Here is a 20272-nt window from a genome sequence, read left to right on the forward strand (position 1 = left end):
GATTAGTCAAATCGTAACGGGAATTTACAACTCCCGTTGGCGCGCTTCTTCGAGATCGCGTCTGCCCGCGGACGTACGAAAGTACATGTGGTGAATACATACTGGTGAAGGCGGAATCTAAGAAGGATATCGAACAGATCTTCTTGTAGTTTGAGACCTGTATAGAGTGTATCGTTTAACGAAACTCCGGTGTTGCTCGCCGCCGATCCATCTAATACGACACGGAGTTTGGTTGTTTCGCTCGATGCCTTGATTACGCCGTGGTGTGGTAGATAATACCCGCTATCGTCGGCGTTATCGGTACTGATTCTTGACATGTGTCCCCGATCCAGGTAGTCTTGTAATACCGCTCGATAGTCGGCTTTAAAGCGTTTGACGCGTTGGAATCGGCGGTTGAGTGATGCGAATCGTTTCATCGCTAGCGCTTTGGAGGATCCAAGCGATGGGAGCTGGTCGTTCAATGGGAGGCCGACGATGTATCGTCCTTCGCTGGTGCGTAGGACGTGAGCTCTGAAGTGTTCTTCGCATCGTCGATCTGCTTCTGAGATGTGTTGAATCGGAGGTCCTTCGTCGATTTCTCAAAACCGAGTGAGGTTTACTTGCAGAGCCGTTGTGGATGTGTGAAATGTGTTTGTCGCGGTTTGGGAAGTTGGACTCCCCCCGATTACCCAGCCGAAGCGTGAGACCATCTCACGCGATGTAATCAATAGACAAAATACAGATGGCAAGGAGACAAATGTACTGGCTAACAAGTCGAAAATCCAAACTAAGCATAGAAAACAAACTAAAAATATATAAAATGATCATAAAACCAATCTGGACATACGGAATAGCACTATGGGGAACAGCAGCAATGAGCCATACAACCAAAATAGAGGCAATGCAATCTAAAATACTCAGAACAATAGCAAACGTACGTTAGAAACGAGGACATTCGGAAAGACCTGGGAATACCAACGGTCAAGGAGGAGATTAACAGAAGTGCAAGAAGGTACAGAGAAAGAATAGCTGAACCGGCTGGCAGAGGAAACGGTCGGCGCAACAAACATAAAAAGAAGACTAAAAAGGAAGCACCCAACAGATCTCACAAAGGACATAACCTAACATACAAACACTCACCACACTAAAGAAATAAATTAATCAAATTCGAAGATGGTATCCCACTGGGGGGTAGCCATCCACATGCTATATTACTATATCACTAAGCTATAATATTTTACCAAATATCCTACTGGACAAATTGTAAAATGTAAATTAAAAAAAAAAAAAAAACAAAATACGCGATGTAATATACATAAATATAGAATTTTCACAACTTGAGGATCGAAGTTCAACGGAACCCTTAAGCTATAATCAGTTGGTACCACCATTTGCACGAACACATTAACGTCAATTCGATATTCTACTTTTCAGTAGTAAGTAAGCTCGTTAACAGACTCTCGAAATCGTCTGGAGACTCAAAGTTAAATGAAACTTTGTATTCTGAATTAGTCTGACTTCATACTACGTTATTTGATAACTTCATCTTCTTGCTATCTCCTATGTTTTATTATTGTATTACAACAAATTTATTGTCCTTGTTGTAGATTGTAGTCGTGTGCACTATATGAGAGGATGCGTGTATATTAAATACCATGTGCATACCTCACGTAGGCGTAGCATCATTATGTAGGACATGTCCGGTCTCCCAAGGAAGTGGTGGCGGTGTATTGGCTAATGACGAAGAGGAACACCGAGCCATCGAAAATCGGTCTATTGAGCAACGCTCTAAACCTGCAAACCAACGTATCGAAATAACATGTAATAAATTGTAATACTATTACACAATTTATATATCTTTTGACCAATAGAACAATGTAATTCTGCTTTCTAAATTGAGAGAAATTTTACCTTCTTCCGCAATTGATCGGTACGTCAGATTATTGTACATGAATATACGTATAGTATTCTGTTCTGAAGCATTGTAAAAATTGATTTACGTTATTGTTTTTATTATTATTACAGATTTATATTATATTAGATTGTTATTTCAGATATGGAACGGTAATAGGCATTTCCACTCGGACAAAGACGTTTCATATTTATATCATCAGTTTTGGCAACGTCAAATATAAAAGCAATATTTCTTCATCTCGTACAGTGATAATAAGATTTCGATATCATCCAATTCAATTGAAATAAAAGTTTTATATCGACGCGGTTTCGCTAACTCTAGTTACAGTGTATGTACGGTACCTCAACCACTTCCTGAACAATTTCAATCCGTGATAGATATACAGGGTGTTTAAAAAATGGGCGAGACTTATAAGATGTAGAAAAGATTTAATCCTACATTTTCGACTTATTTTCGTAGAATAACCTTTCTGTCGATTACCCCTCCTGTCTAGCTGGAAACTAAGTAAATTCGCGTCATTTTTCCAATTCGATTTTCTCAAAAATCATGTTTTCGAGGCAATTTCGTTTATCCTTCATTTTCATCTTATTTCGAGCCCATATATATCGTCAAGGAATCTCCCTGACCATATTCGTGCCACGAGTTACGGACCAACTTGTATATTCTCCAACTGTCTCAAATAGGACATCTTAATTAATTCATCAACCCGCAATGAAAATTAGCAAAACGGTCCGGAGCGCATTAAATTACCGCGAGAACATTGGGAAACACGTGAGACCATTCAAACGTAAAAAATGTGACGAGCGATACCGAGTTCAACGAACAAGTGGAATTTACGACCTCGTAAAATTCGAATTGAATTGCACGTCGCACGATACATTATCCGTACTTAAAAAGGATAAAATTTTTCAACCGTCTGTACACACGAATGTGTACGATAACCGAAATAAAATAAAAGCAAGATGAAAGTGCGATATCTGGGACCACTGGTGCGTGCACGAGTCAGACGTATTTCACCAGACTCATAGAGCAAACGTTTCAGCGGTGAGTTGATAGTTCGGATTGATTAAACGATCTTTTGAACTTGCGCTGCGAAATACACAAATCCCTGGTTTTTTCAACGAGAATCGTATACGAAGATTTACTTTGTTCATATATGAGAAATAAAAGTGGACAATGATATTAAGAGGAATTCGTACGGCGAACAAATCCTGCAAGAGTAGCTGTTACGACCGTTCGCGGAGAGACGCGGTCGCGAGGAAAACGCGTCAGCGAGAGGCGTAAATTCTCGCTACGATTCGGTGAATCGACGCCGCGAAGTAGTCGTTCCCCTGTTTCGGTTAAGATAACAGAGGTGGTTAAATGAATATGACACAGTAGAGTAAGTTATATTTCACCGTTTATTCCAACAACTTATAACGAAGGCAGTTACGCTGGTGCGTATGTACGAGATGAGTGAGTGACTGATCTGTGGGTGTGTTTACCCGGTTAAAGGATGTTGACCGTTCGAAGGATGTAAAATCAGTACTGTCTTGGGAGACGATGCTGTGTCGGAGGAAAGGTAAGGATGGTTGAGTCTAGCGCACGGGACCATCGGATTTGTTGGTGCCGATGTTAGTTAAGAACCCCACTCTCTATGCAGTAATGAGTGTGACCTGTGTAGATGTCTGTGTGGCGTCACATGTGCCACGAAACCTTCTAGTAGCTTCTCGACGTGCCCAATGTTCCATCCATATCCTTACGCTTCTTCCGCAGAATTCTCGAAAGAGCATGCACGCGCCAGCCGCCGCGGTACATCTCACGAACGCACGCTAGTGGAGATATCGCTGGGCAACGAAGGGAAGAATCCGTTCGATCAATCACCTCATCTGTATGCGATTAATATCGTTGTACTCCAACAGTCATAATTGAGCAATTGAAATGGTAAATGACATACGATCAGTCACGAAAGTCTCCACGTTCTATAACAAGGTTTTCCTTACTAAATTAAAATTTCACCGAATATCGTATAAAGTTAGAATATTCTATGCGAAGAAGTTAAAAGTTACTTCAGCAGCTAAATAAAATCCTCGCGACGTATTAACATGATCTATAGTTAGTTTGAGATAACGAGGCTAAGAAATGTGATTTTTGTCTATTTATCTGTTTGGATATTTTTGTAAAATAGCATATTTCGTTATAAAATAATTCTTATGATCCTATTCGATGATTATCACGATCACTAAAATTGAGAATTCGTGGTGTAGGGACACGTCCTCTTTTTGGGGGACACGTTCTGACGTTTCGTCGGCATTGCGGACAGCTTCATCAGGATTAGAATGACATACTGATAATGGTATGTGAGTTGTGGTAATTTGCTATTAAAACGAGGAATTATTTGTTATCGGTGCGTTGCTAACGAGTGGAATTCAATTGGTAAGTTGGACAATTAAAAATAAAAAAAAACAGTTTCAAACATCTTCCTATACCATGATGAAACTCAGCCGGCTAACAAGCAACGTCACACAACAAAAAATTTTGAATTTTAGTGGAACCTGGTGTGTATGTAGAACATATTCGAGCGTACAAAGACTAATTATCTCTCCCTGTGAAGAGTCTCTTTATTTAAAAGATTTATTATTATTGTATAATGATTCATGTTTTATTACTGAATTAATGCAACGATATATTCAAAATTATTTCTCTCAGAAAGTATACATAGAAGATAATAAATAACTTATAAGAACTATGTATGTACTTTCTGTCTAGGAAAGTTTCGGAGATGTCAGACGAATAAAATTATAGCCTTATTCTATACACATTATTTGCTTTCCCGCATGATTTATCGAGAACTGTTCAATACATGTAATATTATCTGAAAATGTGAGTATCGTGTTTTATTGGAAAACTATCAAGGTTATACAAATTTATATTTATGCATCTTACGGCATTTTATAGAACTGCAATAAATTTTGTAGATATCTCCTTTGTAGATGATTATTCGCGTGGAATTAATGCGGATAACATTTATTTGTGTTTATTCCTGTGACATGATTCATACATTAAATGTATTTATATATTCATGTTTATGAAACTACAAGTGGAATAAATTATTATTTTCATAATGTACATCTAAAATGAGATCTAGAAATAATTTTAACGCGATAGCTGTGTATAAATTAATATTTAATATTTACTGTAATAAATTAAATTAAAAATTTGGAATATTTTGTAAATGTTATATCAATAAAATTATATTATCTACGTTTCATTTCATGTTAAATATGATACATTTCATAATATGGTATATGTAAAACAAAATAAGGAAACAATTTTGATTATGTTAACAAACTCAAAACAGCAGTATTACATTTAGCGTTAAATAGACGCATATATAATTTATAGTATATTTCATTATTACAATATTTATAATAAACAAAAAAGTATTATTTTGCGATGTTCAAAGATATAAGTAATTTTCTCGTTACTTAATTCAACACCATAAATTACGTAGTTTTTAACAAAAGGGAGGAGTCCGAACTTTTAGGTGTTCAAAAAATTATAGATGAAAGAATGTTAGACTGTTACAGACTCTAATCTTTTTTGAAGAATCAAGAGCGCTTTAATGTGATCAATGTTTCGAGCTAATTACAGTAACATGAGCCAGCCTTTTAATAGCATCCATTACTGGAGTTGACTGTGTTCTCTCGTGCACCGTCCATAAACGAAGATTTACAGCGGTCTGATAACAATCAGTTCCATTTAACCACCGAACATGGATGTCTTTTCCATAAAATGCATTATTCAATCCAGACATTTACGTATTTAAAACTGATTCTGAGTCACGAAGTATCTATATTACTAACTAAACGTTAACAATAAATTAAGTTTTGGGAATATGTATATGCTGCCGCATATGCTTCAATTATTAGAACAGTTAAAATACAGATAATTAATATATCAGTTTAAATACAACAAGAAATAAATTGAAATCTCTTTGAAGAAGAAAAAGTGAACTATATAAAACTTTATCGATTTTTATTTTTCTAACTTTTAATTCAAATTAAAATTAAATTTAATCTTCTTGTAACCTTTAATTTAAACTTTTATGCTTAATATTTACAGCCTTAAAACATCAGAAACGCTGTTATCAATTATACTTTTCTGAAATATTTAATATAAGATATTTCTTAAATCAATCACTACCATTATTATATCATATTTATTATTGTCTATTAGCGAGGCAAACTTCATTTTGTTTGTTTCACGCCAAATGAATTTTTATTTTCATACGTGTAAACATGAATTGTAATAGTGCTCGTATACGTGTATACAGAATTGCTGTGTATGGATTTGAATATCGATACAGTATCAAAACTATCATAATTGAATGTATCGTATTGCGGGTTTGAGTACGCGAAGCTCTATTATTTAAATGCAATACGATATCCCAAACAATGAAATTAGTAATTTCGAATTAATTAACTTGGCGATAAATTACGAACACGAAAATAACAATTACGTTACTTTTGAATATACGACATATCTTTAGGTAAGAACAGACAATTATTTATTAACAATAAACAATATTTATAAACATTAGAAATTATATAAATATTAATTCACTTGGAAAATTAAAAATAACTGTGAATTCGTCATAAATATGGTAGAAGTAAGTCCAAATCGCATGAATGTGTATGTAAAGCAATTTTGAATGCGCTAAATGAAGAGGTTAAACGGTACAGACAGATTTATGCCGTATATGTAAAAACGCTCTGTGGTAAAATACAAATCGTCCATAAATTTAAAATGCCATTCAGTGCCATGAACACTTTCATACGCATGAATTCATCGATTATTGAGTGAATTTTAAATACAATGTCAATTTTGTCGCTGCGTTTGAAGATCATTGAACGTTATTCAGAAATTTTTAGAACATGAAGTATTTTCGTTGTTTAAGAAAGTGTCTTATGAACGGACCACTCGACATTTAATTTGGTCATATTCACAAGCATGCTTTTTCTAGCCACAAACAAATGAAAAATATTATATTTTAAATTTTCAGGATGATTAGATAACATATATATATATGGTTTTACATGGTTCAATCATGTTTTTACTAGTACGTTCAGCTTCCGTGAACATTGCAACTAGCTTCTTTCCAAATCACTAAAAGTTTTCAAGCCTGTCCACAAATAGTTGCATTTGAAATTTTATTATTTTTAACATTAATTTATCTTCAGAATTATATTCACGAAACGCCGGAACAGAGCACAACGTGCAGATAAAAACACGATTGAAAGCCAAAGAACCACAAATACGCCAGGTTCCGAATAAATTGTGCACGGTTATGAAAGTAATTATCATAAATTGTACGAAGGGAAAATAGCCGTGGCCTAATTTCTTTTTAAAAAATCCCCAGAAATTCGTAGTCGCTAACACATATTTCCTTTGCGATTAAAAGCTTCCCTCGTGGAGCTGTAAACTAATTCGCGATTTATTAAAAAGCCTGGAAACGCGCGGCAAAAGGAATAGCACGGGCCGTCGCAATAATTTCTCGCGGCGAAGGTTCTATTTCAACAAAACTCTCGAATCTTTCTTCGTATGCGAGACAAGTAGCAGAAGCATCAGGTGTTTAGCAACAGTTCTCACAATAACGGATTCATTGGAGAGAGGAATGGCGAAAAGTTATTTTTACAGATGAAAAGAGGTTTAATCTTTTTCTCTCTCTAGACAGAGCAGATGGCTTTGCGTATTACTTCCACGATTTGCGAAAGGAAATGCAAATATTCAGACCCGCGGAGAAATGGAAAAAGCCAAAAAACTGAAATAGGATTTATAAAACGGAGATTGAATGGAAGATGAAGATTATGTTGATTTAGCTGACGCATGAATAAACAAATTTGCAGCACCATCTTCCGCACCAAAGACTATATCAAATGAACTATCTGAAAGAAGATTTCGAGTATTACGCGAAGGATGTGTCAGATTGTGCAATAAGTTTGCTCGTAGACACGTAAGAACGTCAAGTATCGTCGCTTTGTATGTATAAGATTTATTTAATTAACGACGTATGTCTTTTTACCGTCACATTTTGAGAATTTTATTTTCAAATTTTACTAAAGTTATTACCTACGGTGTTATGAAAATGGTTACAGTCTGTATACTTATTACGATCGTTGAATTATGTTTCATCTTTCTGTCGCATTAATTTACGCTCCTCTTATATTTGTGGTTATTATGAACGTAGTATAAGTATGTAGTTAAACGAAATTTTTTCTCTTAACATTTTATGCCGGGGTAATACATCGTGCTATACAATAGTGTTCTTAAAAGATGAAATATGGACAAATTTGTTAAGGTGAAAATTATGAAAACATTAAATATATGGATTGTGCTGCCATTTCTTAGCATCGTATAGTTGCATCGTATTTATCTTTCACGCTTAACAAGAAATTAAATAAGAAAAAGAGTCATTTTTTAAATATCTTCTTTCATTGATTGGTCACAATCGAATCAATTATAATTAAATTATTGTTAAAGGTCATTGTTAGTAAACTGCGAATGTTTATACAATACAAGTAAAAAATGGAATCTGTGGATAAAATTGTTTTGCCCATTTTATTTTATAGCGATATTTGTCTATTTGGCATACTTTTGCATGAATTGCTAAAAAAAAAGGTTTATTTCTTCCAAAAATTTTAGCGATTATAATGTTGGATTAAAGGTTTCTTTTTATTGAAAAATTTTAGTTTCTTTCATAAAAAGTAAACATATATCAATTTGTATGTTTAAATAGGTTTTACACAATACTACAATTTTTTCTTTAAAGGAATATTAATCTTATTCTTTAGAATACTGAAACAACAGACATTTTAATTTTACGTATCTTTAATTTCTTATCCAAGGATAATAATAGACCAATGATTGAAACAGTCTCCTTTCACGAATGAAAAGAGTTCCGATATTCTCCGTTTTTTCTTTCTTTTATTTCTATCGATTACCAAGCTACATCTATTTCAACTTCAACATCCAAAATGATGGAACCGTTGGTTTTCATGCAGATTGAGAGTTACATCTACGCGCAAAGATCGTTTCCGATTGTTTCAAATAAACTTCCCGAATGAAGAGATTTGAAAGTTTGTGTGACGGAACAAAAAACGATCGTGATCTGGAAACTAAATTGTTAGGAGAATGGTTCGTCGCCAGAGCTTCATACGGCTTATCAAAAATATTGACGTGTATTTCTTTTTCATCACAATGTAGTAATCCATGTGACGATAACGCACTATACAGATACCCGTATTCATAACTGACTTTTCTGTTGAAACTTATAATGTGAATAGTTATTCAACATTCCTATTAAGCCTGTCAATTTACGCAGGTAAATGGGTGAAAGTTATAACTTTTAAAGAATCCGGTAAATATCACCCTCATAAAAGTTTTCTTTATAGGAGAAGCTATTACGGCGCACGTGCTAACTAGAAAGAAGCCAAGTTTAGTTGTAGTCCTTGCGAGAATGGAGATATACGACTGGTTCAGTCAATTTCGAATAAACTAAATTCAAAATAAGGATTAACAAAATTGTAAATAGCCGCCAATAGCAGAGATGGATACGATTCTAAATAAATAAATTAAAGTAAAAGTACTAAACCAACGCGTGATTTTGTACGAAATATGAAAAGGTATTTAATTACATTAGAAAAAGATACTTAATTACAATGTAATGTATAATTTCTGTCATAAAATCAACTGGACAATTTTTTATCGTGACAACCTTCCTTAATGACAATTCCATGAATGAATAATAATTTCTTGGTAGAAAGTTTTTATTCCATTCATTAATCATTCATGGCATACTCAATGTTGTGAAAAGAATCTGACTTTTCAAACATTCTCAGCCTTCCGCTGCATGATTCCATGCTTGGCCAAGTACGTGCGTACAATATTCATTATCTTATCCATTGTTATCGTTTACTTACACTCTACACCATGGAATCTGCATATCCATGTTACCTTAATCTTTGTGTTACGACATGTTCAAAATTAAAAACTCTCATAATAGAAAATATAAGACGCCTGCTGCTTTACGTTGACATCTGACTTGCCAGCTTTATTAAAAAAAATTAAAAGTATAATACTGTATAATGTATAAATAGGTAGATATATTTATTATACAAGTTTTATTCTTTATTACGATTCTATGCTCTATTTTTTCAAGTAACTCTTCGATATACAATTAATTATTTGGAAATTATTAGAGAATATTTAGAAACTCGAAGACGTCGAATGTTTATCCGCATTTCATATAGGACGTGCTTCACATATTTTGCATTCAACGGATGCTGAATATTTGTCACTCGGTGGGCAGTTACATACACGTGACTTAAATGCCGTTTTCCGAATAAACACGTGGCGTACAGATCTACAGAAACATTTTAGCCAGGAATTCACAGAGTGCGGAATAATTGATATTAATATTTCGAATGTTAACATTAAAATCAAAACACTTCCATTTATTAGTTTTTAAACTTTATCCTGTGCGAATTTTATTTCAATATGCAAACGATTCTTGCTCGATACGAAAAACAGTAAAGCGTTTAATTTCACTTATTTGGCTTTGCTATACCGTAAAATAAAACAGGTATATTGGTGTGAAATTTCATTCACGGTACGATCAACATGACTCGTTTGAATGATAGCTTTCAGGAATGAAATCCTAACGTAAGGAATAAAATTCACTGTATTCTCAAAATACTTCGTTTGTCCGTGTGTAGACTTATGTGTTGATAAATTAAATGGCATAGGAGACGCACCTAAATTTCTGTACTTACGTCCAGTGGATGCATGAGATATGCAAATGACGGATGCTGGCGTAATTTACAGAAAGCAGTTTTAAGCAGCCGCTCAAAGTTGGACACTTTACACGGATAATCGTGTAAGACCCTAAACGGATAGCGCATTTTGTTGGAAATATTGTATATTTTGTAAATATTTTCCATTTATTTCTTGTACGTAAAGTAGAATGATTATGAAAGCTTCCTTTATAAATTCTTAAGAGTACAGTAACACGATTTTGAACATTTAATAAAATAATTCTTATCCCAGAACATGTTTATTTTTATCCTATTTCGGAGAAGTTTATTTCAATGTTAAATGAGAAATGTTGAAGCACACGTTGAATAGAGAAAAGCAGGAAGAGCACTTTATCTCCTTGATCGCTATTCAACAAAAGACCCTAATTGCTCAATATCCGTAAACTCTACTGTAAATAGAATAGTAATTGTCTATTCAAGGTCGTTGAGGGGTAAATTCTATTACGTTAGACTAGAGGAAAGTAAAAAAGAGTAGTACGTCGGATGAGAAAAAGCTGGAAACAGTATATCGCTACGAACAAAAGCTACAAATATCACTTTATACAAGCGATACGGTGATATAAAAAGCAAATTGCGTAACATGATTATAAATGAAAGAATGTAATAGATCTTTACTGTAGCTGTAGTCTATAATTTCGTCTTTGAAATATACGTTATAGTAGAAGCCCATTTATTTGAACCCTTTGGAGCTAAACATTTCATGTAACTGGAGAATTCCTATAATCGCATAATTCTTTTCAGTATAATTTCTCATTAAATAATAGAAACTGAAATTTATATTTGCTTATTCAGCTGATAGGAGTTCGTTTAATTGGGTATCAACTAAAATTTTGTTTCGATAAATGAAGTTCCACTGACTAAAATTTCTAGCTTCCTCCGTGAATGGCTCTATTCATACGGCAATACGAGATTCTATAAACGTCATTTACGATTGTACATTTACATCCATTTTACTGTAGATATTTATGATCGAAATAAACTGTATAATTACGGAGAAAGTTTGTTGTATGAAAAATTTTTTGGCAATATCTTAAGACATTTAAAATTGAAATTTTATTAGGGAGGAAATAAAATAGTATTTAAACTAAACCACTTCCCTTTCAATAAAGTTTCACGTCATTATAGATCTTTAATATATATGCATTTACTTAATCTATGGAAGTATTTTTAAATTAATACATATTTAATACATAATTAATACATATTTTCACCTGCAATGTGTCGACATAATATTATATAGATATAATTTTGCTACTATCAAATTATATTCTCTATTAAATTGAAGCTCCCACATACCTGATAAGTCAACTCCTCCCATACTGCAAACATCAAGACCACCTGTGCTAGTAGCGCAACAATGCTGTTTCGGTCCCAACGGTTTTGGCCTACAAAGTACCTGCGTATAAACAAAGAAAATTCAAATCAGTGATACGCTCTATTAAAAATGCTAAATTAGAGAAGAATGTGATAAGGCGAACGTACGTTTATATGAAATTTATCGTTAAACATTGAAAAAAACGAAATTATCATATTGCAATGTATTGTGTTGTATTGTATTTATAATTACAAGAATTGAATTAACATTTAATGATTTCGAAATTTTATGCTTTTTAAAATTCTGTTTTCTATCGTATCGCTGCTTTGTAACATAAGTTTATGAAGTTGAAAAATTTAAGTTTTTTATTCAGATTTATTATAACAGATAATTGATAACGTCGATCCAATTTATATAATTGGAACATGATGCCCCGATCAATTCCAGAACGTTTGAAAACCATAATATTTTATATTCGAGTCTCATGGTTCAGCTACGTTCTGAATGGTCGAAGTAAAATACTGAAACTTCTTCAATAATGCATGAAGTTTTCTGTGTGAATTCGCCAACAAAGGTTAATATGGCTGAAGATCAGGCAATGTAAGTATCGACTATCGCGATTTCTTTTCTTTGAAGTAGACGAAAAGTTATAACCTGTGATATTCGTCTTTCCTGATCGAATCATCAAGCACATTTAGGGATTTATTAACGCTCAACATGAGAATTATTGAACCACGCTTTTGAATAATGGATTTAACTTAGACTTACTTAACAATGTCAAATATAGGTGCAGTTAATTGTTCATTGAACCAAGTATTGGAAAATATAAGCAGAAAATTGTTTGAAACTTTAGTTTGCCTCGTGAAGTTAGAACTTCAATTTCTCCCAAATCAAATTATATTTAACTTTAAGTTATGTATTTTCATAAAAAGGAACCTATATTACTTTCAAGAAGTAAAATTAAAATTTCAATTTTATTAACTTTATTTTATCATCATATTAGCAAAAGTGTTGAGCGTTTACTATCCCGTTTAGAATTTCGAAACGATTGTGGTAGTACAAATTGTATTCTTCAGATAGAGAATTGTGCACACACGTAAATGAACATTGTGGATTAGTGGATTTGCTAATTACCATTGACCGGAACACGAGCGCGTGATATATCCAACCCTTGATGGACAAATGTTCCTACAGGGAAACATTTTGTTCGAGAGTACATTGTTCACCCTTAGGAGTACAAAATACTACTAAGAGAGGCCCCAGAAAATTTTCCTCGTTTATTAGAATTTCCACTATTAAAGATGAACAGGTGAATTAATATAAGAAAAGAGAAATGTTTTAGTAACTTTCCAAACTTCAAATGAAATTTTTCGAACCTATCATTAAAAGTCCTTACAATAACAGTGACAACTTTGATCTTAGCATCCAAATTATTTTTAATTATACTCAGAGTGACGAAAGGGAAATAGTTACGAACCATTATTTGTGTATATGGATGTATAAGTGTATATGGATGCAATAATTTCTGCAATAATGAATCAAATTTCCAATGAGATTCTTTGTTAAACGAATTCGACTAATTTACTTATCTCATATAAAAAAATCACATAGTTTACTGTTTTTATACAGTTTTAGCGAAGATATGCGGCGATATAGTTGGACATTAATTCTCCTGTATCTGTGAATATCCTGCGGACATACTACTATAATAACTCAGAAACTAACAGAGATCTAGTGGTACTAGTTTGGCAAATTAGTCCAAAGCAAGGATGAGCAAGACTTTAAGCTCCGTGATCACACAACACGTCAATCGCTGTTGAATATGTACAAACGAAATATTTACAGTAGAGACTTTGAACTAATACGAAAACATAATTGACAAATGAAATATTTTAATAATAGAATTAATACCTTTTTGTTTGTACTTCAGAAAAACTAAATTTCGTTTATTTGAGCAGAGGTTGTAGATAAATATTTAAAACTCCCATATCTTTCTAACAACTACGTTATTATATTGGGTTGTTCAGAATGTATTCAGTATGAAAAATTCATAATTTGGAAATCATTACATATCTTTGCAAAATTTTACTACACAAATATTGCTTTCAATCAAACGACATCAAACGACAATGTTTAAAAATGCGAAGGAAGAATGTTCAATGTTACTCTTTATCACGTTAAAGGATAGTTTCAAAAGCTAAGTTTCTGACGTGATTTGAACAAAAAGATGGCTTAGTCAATTGTCTTGATATTTCTTCGATTCAATGCAGAATAACGTATTTTCCAATACTAATGGCTTAAAATTCATTGATATAAATAAGCTCGTGAGAAATTAATGTCTGGAGCCACTAATTTTCATCTAGTAATTTATTATCATAGCGTTATAGAAAACGGTGATAAATTACAGGTGATGATATTCGCAGAAATATAACGTGAAAACATTTAAACGCATTATCGTTGAAAAGATTGGACTGGAATTTACTGTGCTGGAAGATAAAGTGCAAACATGATTTATCACGTGAAACAGATTATACCGCTTATATAAATGTGACTATAAATATATACGAATTCCCATGCAAAGTGGACAATTCTGAAAACAAGCACCAAGATTAAAGTGTTTGGCTCTGTAACTACAGAGGGATAAAGAACATCATAACTAATTCTCTTTCTAGACTGAATTATTCGAGCGTACAAAAAAGAGATCATACGGCATAAAATGTGACAAGATTACAGTGGCATGGGATTATATACCAGAAATTATGTATTTTCTTTTTCTTTTTTGTCGGAATGTTATGATTGGCATCTTTAGTAAAAGTGATCTCTAATAGAAACACGGGTTAATAGTATTAAGATAAATAAATAAAATAATCGGATGATTGTACAAAAAATTTGTATAAACATAATATAAAGCTTCTGTCTTGTATCATCGTTAAACGAAAAATAGCTATGCTGTAAAACTAATTAATTTGAAGTTTCATATTGCTTATTAACATTTAAGATGAGAAACTTCAAAGTTGCAATTTGTGCAAGAAAAGGCTGTTTGGATTAGTTGGGTTAGCAGTAAGTAAATAAATTACATTTTATATTCGCGTAGGAAGATAATAATATGCAATTTATTAGGATCATTAAACTTTAGTTTTCAGAGTTATTATTAATTATAGGATAATTTAATTGGAAATTGACGTTATTTACAACAAATTCACTGGCAATGAGCGTGAATATATAGCCTAACGAGAAATAATCGTTAGGATGATTCATTAATCGTTACTATACTTAACTAATGTTTTAGAATATTTTAAATTGCATGAATATACATAATATATACATAACATACATATAATATATACAGGGTGGTTGGTAACTGGTGGTACAAGCGGAAAGGGGGTGATTCTACGCGAAAAAAGAAGTCGAAAATATAGAATAAAAATTGTTCGTTTGAGGCTTTGTTTTCGAGAAAATCGACTTTGAATTTTCGCTCGGTACGCGTGCACTTTATCATGTCTTGTTATAATGGATCTCACTGTAGATTTTTTAAAAAATTAAAAAAAAAATTTTTTTTGTTTTATATTTTCGGCTTCTTTTTTCGCGTAGAATCACCCCCTTTCCGCTTGTACTATCAGTTACCAGCCACCCTGTATATTATACAAATAAAGTTTGAGTTTCGAAGGATTCCGAGATTTTGGGATTTCAAATGTTGCGACTGTAGTTACGGGCTTTTTAAATATATGCTTGAATTTTATAACAATTTCAATGCAAATAAATCTTACTGACAAGTAAGAGAAACGTCTTCTTCGCTGATAATCGCACAAGCTGAAGAGATTCCTCGAATTACTATCAAGGGTGCTGTGGCAGTATGAGCTGTTGTTCCATCTCGCTAGAACTATGTCTCCCTTGAGATCGATTTTACGACGATACAATTCTAGAACAAGGAAATTCCCTAACATCTCTCTATATCGAATAGAAGTAACCGTGATCATTTGTCTAGCCACTTCAAAGAAATAAGGTCTCACGATTTCTGTGCTATACCACAGCAAATAACACATACATGTACTAGCTTCATGGAAACTTTAAGTATTTTTTAAGTACAAATCTGTTTCGCTGAATTTATGGCAACAGTATATAACTTTTACCGAAATGTCCAAACTAATGCTAAATTAATATCCACGAACAGTATTCATTTTTTGCAAGATTATAAATTGAAATTATCTATTAAAAGATTTAGTAATAGTATACATTTCGTTTGGTATCGGCACCTTAATAAAATAATCTTTAAATCAATTTTGAAAAACTTTCTTCATCTGACTCGTAGTCTAGAAACTAAACAATCTGAAGATCAAGACATTAACGTTATAGCACACATGTGTAACGATTTTCTACAATAATTGTTCAAATACTTTTGTATTTCACTGTGTGCAGATCTTCTTCCTCGAGTAAAATCACCATATTCGGTAGTTACTACAAAAGTAATCCCAAACGTGTCTGCTAATAATTACCTGGCTGTAATAAGATGCCATTTTTTAAAATCAAATTTTGCGCGATGAAGGGGCCAGCATGAGAGTCTCTCTGCTCGTTCTCTATACGGACATATATCAACGTGCTTGAGCAGAGAAAAATTGGTGGACACGGAAGCCGCAGCTCTGTGGACGATGGACTTGCAGCGGGATATTCTATGAATGTAGAGAAGTATGGCAATAAGCTTCTGTATAGAAGCTGAACCTATATACGAACTTACACTCTCACCACTATCGTTCCTTCTCATTCTGTCTTAAAGGTTGTCGACGTTGCTTGCTCGCGGGCAAAAGCATCCATCCTTGTACGCCAGGACCAAATTGAACGACCTTATACTATTCTGATAAGGAATGGTGTAAAAGAAGAGGATGACCCGTCATCGATAGATCAAAAGTACATTTTCAGCCACTCGATGGGTATTATAAAGTTGGAACTTGTATCTTTTAGTAATCGTGTTTAATATATAAAATACGTTTTAACACATGTCTTTGATAGATTTTTTAACATATTATACGAGGAAAAATTCAAATTTATATACTTTTAATAAATTAGTACGAAATTATTACTGGAAGATTGGCAAGATTCTTCATCCGTGTGATACATGTAGAATAGGACCTGTCAAAACTTTTGCTATTCTCTGTTCGTTTAATAAAATCGGGGGCGTGAACGTATTTCAATAGAAAAGTTTTAATGGTATTCAAATCACGCGAATTGCCTGACCATAAGAATACGTGGATATTTTTCGGTACGAGGTGGTAATAAATTCAATGAATTAAAAAACTGCTCTATGTATGCAAGAATTTTTGTAATCATAGTAAAATCGGGGAGAAAATTATTCTACGTAAGAAAATTAGTTTCAAATATTTTCTATGAAAGTCTTTCGTCCGAGCCTTCCTTTTCGTTGGAATTGATTTGGCAAATTGATCAAATATACAGAAAATATTACACGATTGTCATGCAATTTCACCACACATTGAAATATTCTTATTCTTTCTGGGACAAGCTCTATCTATGAAAGAACAACACAAAAATAATTCAAACGATTTAACGGATGTGATAAATCTCTACGCAACAGATCACGTTCGTCTGTAATTAAGAATGACGAATTGCACGAATACATTGAAACTGGTGTAAAATATGCGCCGATATTGGCTGCAGTATTCAAACACTATAACTTAACAGCAAGAAAACGACAGTGTTATATAAATGTATTTCGATGCAATTTACATAACGATATAGATAGTATAATTTCTTCTTTAAATTAATTCTTTCTAAATGTTGACATTTATTCATACAAACGTAATTACTCTAATCTTTGCATTAAAAATATTGTAAATTAATATTTTCAAAAATGTTATAATAAAATTTCCAAGAAACAAAACATGATCTGTGATGCACGTTCTCTTCCAATCCACTATGCTAACAAACATGTTGAACACAAACAAGTTAAATCGAAATGGAGACACATATTTCGATGCACAGAAATCAACAATCAACTATGAATTAACTATTGTACTAAACGATAACAGGCAAGCTAGTGGCGGACAGGAACACAAGCGTTTCCAGAAGATTAAAATTTACGGGACACCAACGAGCTTTTCGGAATTCATGGGCTGTAAAGTCGAAGCACGGAGATGTATGACCGCTACCGTGAGGGTCAACATAACGTATCTCGGGGACATGCTGAATCAGTGAACAGCAAGGGAAAAGGATGAAAAGCGCCGAGGAGAAGAAAGGATCGTTAAATTGCAGAAAGTATTGGAAACGGGCCATTCTACCTAACGCCTATTGGATCAAATAAATCTTATGTTTTCTGTAACGTTTTATCGTGCCACAACGTTTTTACCGTAACCACTCTACCGTTATTTTCTCACATTCGGGCGTGAAAGACCAAATTTTATCGCATATCGTACGAAATGCGAAAACTCCGAGATATTTACAGCGAAGATACGCTGAATAAATCTTTTGAATAATCGTGCAATAATTTATGATAAATTGAAATAATACACAGATTAAAACTCTTAGGCCATCTACCAAGTGGAAATGTTTTATCCTTATATAATATCATTTCTATATACATTCATTACGATTTAATGTATGTGTACATTCCGTATATGTTATTTATACATGTTATTATTCATTTAATTACTAAAAATACGAAAAAATTATTGCTATCAGATAATTGTTTGATTCAATGGAATAAACTTACTGGAATATTTGAAATATTTCAATTTCTTTTTAAGTTGTTATCATTTTTCTTTTAAATTAATCTATATGTTTTTATTATTATCAATTACACATTCAATATATATATGAAGTATATGTGTGAGCAATAATTTATTGGATATCATGGTGCAAGGGTGAGCATTAACGGTGAAGTTAGACGAAGCGGATGGAACGAGTGGAGTACCTACTTCTCTTCGTGCAACCTCAATGTCGCCACAACTTCTTATCTTTTCACAGTACTCGAACTTGACATTTACCAGCGATATTCGTAAAATTATTGTTATTATTATTTTAACGATTTTTTAAGTTTCTCATTTTTTATAACTATGTATATAAAGAAATTTATTTTAAATCTTTGCATTTTACTGATACATTATTTAAAATTCTTATAAACCTTTTCTCGTTTAAGAAACCGAACTTCTGCAAGCCTAAATGTCATTTAAACCACCAACCAGTAAACCAATATTGATTGGATTATCAGATTCACATGCAATGCTAGCAAAATGTCAGTATATGACAGCAAGCATCGTTGAATGAAGCATATGTTTCTATAGCTTTAGAGCTTAATAGTGATAATACTATTATAATAAACGATGACAAACGTTTCAGAATTCCGATTTCCGCGTATAAGTTGTACCTTGTATAAGCATGCTTGTGTATTTCTTTTTTCTTTTATATATTATTGTTTAACTCGTGTATTACATGTTGCATTTAAGAGACAAAAAATAGAAAAGTAGATAAAAAAGCGTAGTATACTAGCATGAGATTGGAAGCAATACGAGAGTAGAAAGAACAAATATTGACTTGTATTTTACAGTTTGTAAAAACTGAGAGATAAATATGATTTAAAAAAGATGTATAATAAAAGTTAAGGAAAAATAGACTAAAATTACTAATTTCATTAATATCTAAATGAGTTGTAATGCTAAATAATTATTATCAAGTTAAACGTAAATTAATCACATTATTACTATGTATCGAATATATGTATGTGTATCTATATTAGAATTATTAGAATATTAATTAATACGTGTATTTCTGTCAGATCTATTTTAATTATACTTGTACAATACGCAAATTTACCGTAGCACGTAATTTACATATTCTAGGTTTTGCAGGCGATTTTCATGATACAAGTTCACACGTGTACGAATTTAGTTGGATATTACACAAAACTGCTAGCTAAACGCTTCTCTTAAACCCTTCATGCTATACACACTAGGAGGTATGCGGACCACGTGCATGTTCATGTTTTGGTATTAGGAAATGTCTATAACATAACAATATACAGTGTAGAGGTGAAAATGTAATGGAATGAAAATATTTTCCAAGCAATATTATAAACACAATTAGTATATTAAAATATCACTAGCTAAAGTTACATATATATATAAAAAAGAAAAGGTTGCTACATTGTATCACGTGATGTGAAGAAATTACAAAACTGACAAAAATATGTACTACACATTCTTC

General features: G+C 32.8%; 1 protein-coding gene and 1 long non-coding RNA gene across 13 annotated transcripts in view; one reads left to right on the forward strand and one right to left on the reverse strand.

Moving 5' to 3' along the window:
- Nucleotides 1-20272, reverse strand: part of LOC126869687 (trace amine-associated receptor 9) — a 106808-nt gene that overhangs the window by 4365 nt on the left and 82171 nt on the right. For all 12 annotated transcript variants that reach the window (XR_007690970.1, XM_050626542.1, XM_050626538.1 and 9 more), the window contains 2 exons: nt 12046-12145; nt 1645-1773 (listed from right to left, as the gene is read on the reverse strand). Coding sequence is in view for 11 of the 12 variants with exons in the window: in XM_050626542.1 (XP_050482499.1) it covers nt 1646-1773; nt 12046-12145 (228 nt within the window). In the remaining variant the exon portion in view is untranslated. The remainder of the gene's footprint in view (nt 1-1644; nt 1774-12045; nt 12146-20272) is intronic.
- Nucleotides 1780-20272, forward strand: part of LOC126869691 (uncharacterized) — an 86045-nt gene continuing 67552 nt past the window's right edge. Inside the window, exon 1 of the long non-coding RNA XR_007690971.1 lies at nt 1780-2280. This is a non-coding gene — a long non-coding RNA (uncharacterized LOC126869691). The remainder of the gene's footprint in view (nt 2281-20272) is intronic.

The sequence above is a fragment of the Bombus huntii genome, chromosome 9 (assembly GCF_024542735.1).
Source record: "Bombus huntii isolate Logan2020A chromosome 9, iyBomHunt1.1, whole genome shotgun sequence".
Taxonomy (NCBI): domain Eukaryota; kingdom Metazoa; phylum Arthropoda; class Insecta; order Hymenoptera; family Apidae; genus Bombus; species Bombus huntii.